This window comes from Mercenaria mercenaria, chromosome 16, assembly GCF_021730395.1.
Source record: "Mercenaria mercenaria strain notata chromosome 16, MADL_Memer_1, whole genome shotgun sequence".
NCBI classification, from domain to species: domain Eukaryota; kingdom Metazoa; phylum Mollusca; class Bivalvia; order Venerida; family Veneridae; genus Mercenaria; species Mercenaria mercenaria.
Genome location: NC_069376.1, coordinates 51,845,367 through 51,848,991, shown reverse-complemented (window position 1 = coordinate 51,848,991; position 3,625 = coordinate 51,845,367). Strand labels below are relative to the sequence as shown.

Below are 3,625 nucleotides of genomic sequence, written 5' to 3'. Positions count from 1 at the left end.
TAATGCCGTTATTTTATTATATATATTTGTAAACCATTGTGTGTTTCCTATTCCGAAAAATAAATCTATCTATCTATTTTCATAAACTTACACTATTTAATTAATGAAAGGGCTTTTCCATTAAAAACAGTCATAAGTTCTCTTTTCGTGGCCTCAGCACGAAACTATTGTATCTTGTTCTTTGTATATATATACAGTTTGGCGTCAATTCCACAGTTTATCGATAATCTTGTAAGATCAAACAATTAGTAAAGAAATACGTCATAATGATTATCAATAACGAACATAAGGTTATTTCTGAAAATGATTTTTTTTTCTTTTTCTTGTTTTGTTAACATACATGTACATCTATTATCTATATTCTTGATTGGTTAATATAACTTATTATGCATATTACAGATATAAAGCTTTTTATTTTCTGTACAGACACTGTTACTAAGAATAAAGTACATGTATGGTATAAATGTAGGCACCATTACAAACGCAGTTTTGAAGCCTGTATTCACACTTACATTTCTCCTCCTTAATTAATTTGCTCCCAAATCTTCAGGCGAGGCGCTCACAAACAAGACAGGAACAACCAAAAAAGGCTTTATCGAAACCTGCCATGGAATATGCCGCTTAAACGCAGATTCAATTTTTCTCTCCAGCGATAAAAGAAAACAACCGCAATGACAACAATAACTAAACACAATACCGTACAATACCGGACAATACCGTACAATACCGGACAATACGTACAATACGGTGTCACCCCGGTATAGAAGTACTTCCGGGTCGTTGTATCCTAGGAAGTAGTTCTTTGAAATTTTGAAGTTCCCAATTTAACGCTATCTCTACTTTGACATGTTAAATTCCAAATGTATTTATTGATACTGTGTACATTTTTTGTTATTTCTGATGTCTTTAACAGTTGTTTTATGTGTGTTTTTCAGGACTACATTTCTGTGCGGAAGGATTAAAAACTACACCAGACTGGCAGCCATGACAGATGTCTGTGGGAAATTTAAACATGGACTAGATACTTTGATGTGTAGCAAAAAAGTTCATTGTTGATGGTGGTGTTTTTCTGTGATATATTGACTGGGATAGTATTACTCTTCAGAAATACAGAGCTGTCAATGCTGCAATTTTGTTGTGAAATTCACAATCCATATCCAAAAGTGCTTGTTTTACTATACAGCAAAGAAGGAGAAATTGTACTGGGCCGACACCAATACCGGGCAATATCGTACAATACCGTACAATTTATCAGTATTCGTTGAGCTTTGCCGGAGAAATGTTTTAGCATATATGTTCGATTCATAAATTGACGAAAGCTTTTGACGAAACATACAAATTAGCTTTATATTTCTATGGAAACAATTTAATCAAGAAACATAACAATAACTTATTCCACAAACGTAGCAAGCAATTCATACTACAAAATAAACGTGAACAGCATTTTATACAACATACGTGACAGACAATAGATACTATAAACACGGAAGTACTTCATAGATAACACATTGCAGTATACTATAAAATAATGCCGGTAAGTTACATTACAAATGTGACCAGTGACTTTTGTTACATAGTTTTTAACGTGTAAAATAACGCTACAGATATATTATATGGAAATTGGAATTGACAAAGGTCGATTGTCGTGTGTCTTTGTTTCATCATTTTCCAGAATTTCCTCTTTGCTTTAGAAATGTTGTTGTTTACACAACTTTTTCTATCCATAAACCCTACGAGTTCTAAAATTACACATTACAGAATTTTGTTCTGATAAATATTTTATACAAAAATATATAACATGAATTTTATTATACAAACGTGGCATAATGAGGTTGTCCTCCAGGCACTTTGCAACTTTTTCTAAGGGAATACTGCTGTCCAAAATTACAACAATCACGAGGCCAGTCTTTTCTGTTTTCCCTTGGCTTCTTTATCTAGGCAACGTAAATTCCATTAACACAAGCACATTTCGATATTTTTCTTTTTGCGAGAAATTCACACGACCCTCCTATCTGTTTACAACGTCCACCGAATAGCAGTTTTCCACCACGTGTTCTCCTAGTAACATCGTAGCATGATCCAGTTTTTCTGTTGAGTCTGCATAATGATTGGCGTTTTCGGCATTCCCCATGCTCCAACAATGTTGTCAAGACAAGAAGCACCAATAAAACAATGATTTTTGTAGCAGCCATCGTAATTAAATAGAAGTCTCTTGTAGTTTTCAGTGACAGCCTGGAAGTAAGAATAACAATTAAGTAATGAGTGTTTCTGTTGCGCAGGTATATCATTAAAATAGTCTGATTGTTCTAACTTTATACAGGTGTTGTTAGAAATGTAATGAAAGTCAAAGATTCAATGATAAACAACATTGGAATTTCTGATGATAAAATATACTTCTATCATTGGACTATTTTGCTTCTTTCTGAACAAGCATTATACCACTACATTAGTTAGTTACATGTGATAACATTTAGGGAGCCTCCGTGGCCAAGTGGTTAAGGTTGATTTCAAATTCCTTGCCCCTCATCGATGTGGGTTGGAGCCTCGCTTGGGGCTTTGGAATCGTTATGTGAGGAATCCATCTAGCTGGCTTACAGAAAATCGGTGGTTCTACCCAGGTGCCCGTCCGTGATGAAATAATGCACGGAGGGGCATCTAGGATCTTCCTTCACCATCAAAACCTGGAAGTGACGTTAAACCAAGAGAAAGAAATTGCATTCGTTTTATCAAAGTAGCAATAAAAATGTTGCAATTTTATGAATAACATACAAACTTAACATTGTAACAAGTTTAAATATACCATCTATCTATAAAATATAAAACAAATTCAAATAAAAAAACGTACAAAATAAAAAAAAATATATTTACCGAAATCTTTTCTCGATTCCGCACGAATGCTTTTGCGAAAGGTCTTTGACTGACAAACTTCCATTGTCTGCCATTTTATAGACCGTCTTAGATTACAATAGGAAGTTCTCCTCTGATAAATTCCAGTAACACTTGAAATCATTGCTTCTGTATAACTCATGATTAATATTTCTTTAAATATGACGTATCATTAAACTACGGCCAAGTACAAATATATTATGTTTTTCTTGTGTTTATGCATGCGTTAGCTGAATGTCTTAAACATCTGTCTAGCTGAGGAATGAAAAACATAAAATTATTTAAAGGGTACTTATAACCGTTTTAACAAGGATAATAATTTTCTAGACAATTTCAGTGTAAGCTGTCAGTCAAGCATGCGCTCCGGGTTAATATAATCCTTGCAATAAGTAGAAGTAACCTTTTCGGCTTGACCAATGTAACAGCTAATGCTATGAATAAAAATAGCCTTTGCAACAATGGAAACTATCTCTCAATTTTTTTTTCAATGTTAGGTGTCAGTCAAGCAAGTGCTACGTGTGAATATAACCCTTGAAACAGGAAAAGTAATCTTCTCGGATGGACTATTGTAAGATGTCTATCATGCACATAAGAGTTTGTCCATATATAAACTTCTCAGTTGAACTTGTTAGCAAGTCTTAGCTACGGATGGAGACAGGAGGTCTTTTGAAGATGTGGATGTCCAATAAACCCTGAACAAGGACTTATGAAAATATAGAAACAAAAACGTCGTTTTAAA

At 33.9% G+C, this 3,625-nt stretch overlaps 1 protein-coding gene across 1 annotated transcript; it reads right to left on the bottom strand.

The window, feature by feature from the left end:
• Positions 1–328: 328 nt before the first annotated feature.
• On the bottom strand, positions 329–3,030 carry LOC123540878 (uncharacterized). The gene is made up of 2 exons (XM_045326202.2): positions 2,869–3,030; positions 329–2,232 (listed from the first exon to the last, which is right to left on the bottom strand). The coding sequence occupies exons 1-2, from the start codon at positions 2,940–2,942 to the stop codon at positions 1,935–1,937; spliced, it is 372 nt and encodes a 123-aa protein (XP_045182137.2). The 5' UTR covers positions 2,943–3,030; the 3' UTR covers positions 329–1,934.
• Positions 3,031–3,625: the final 595 nt, after the last annotated feature.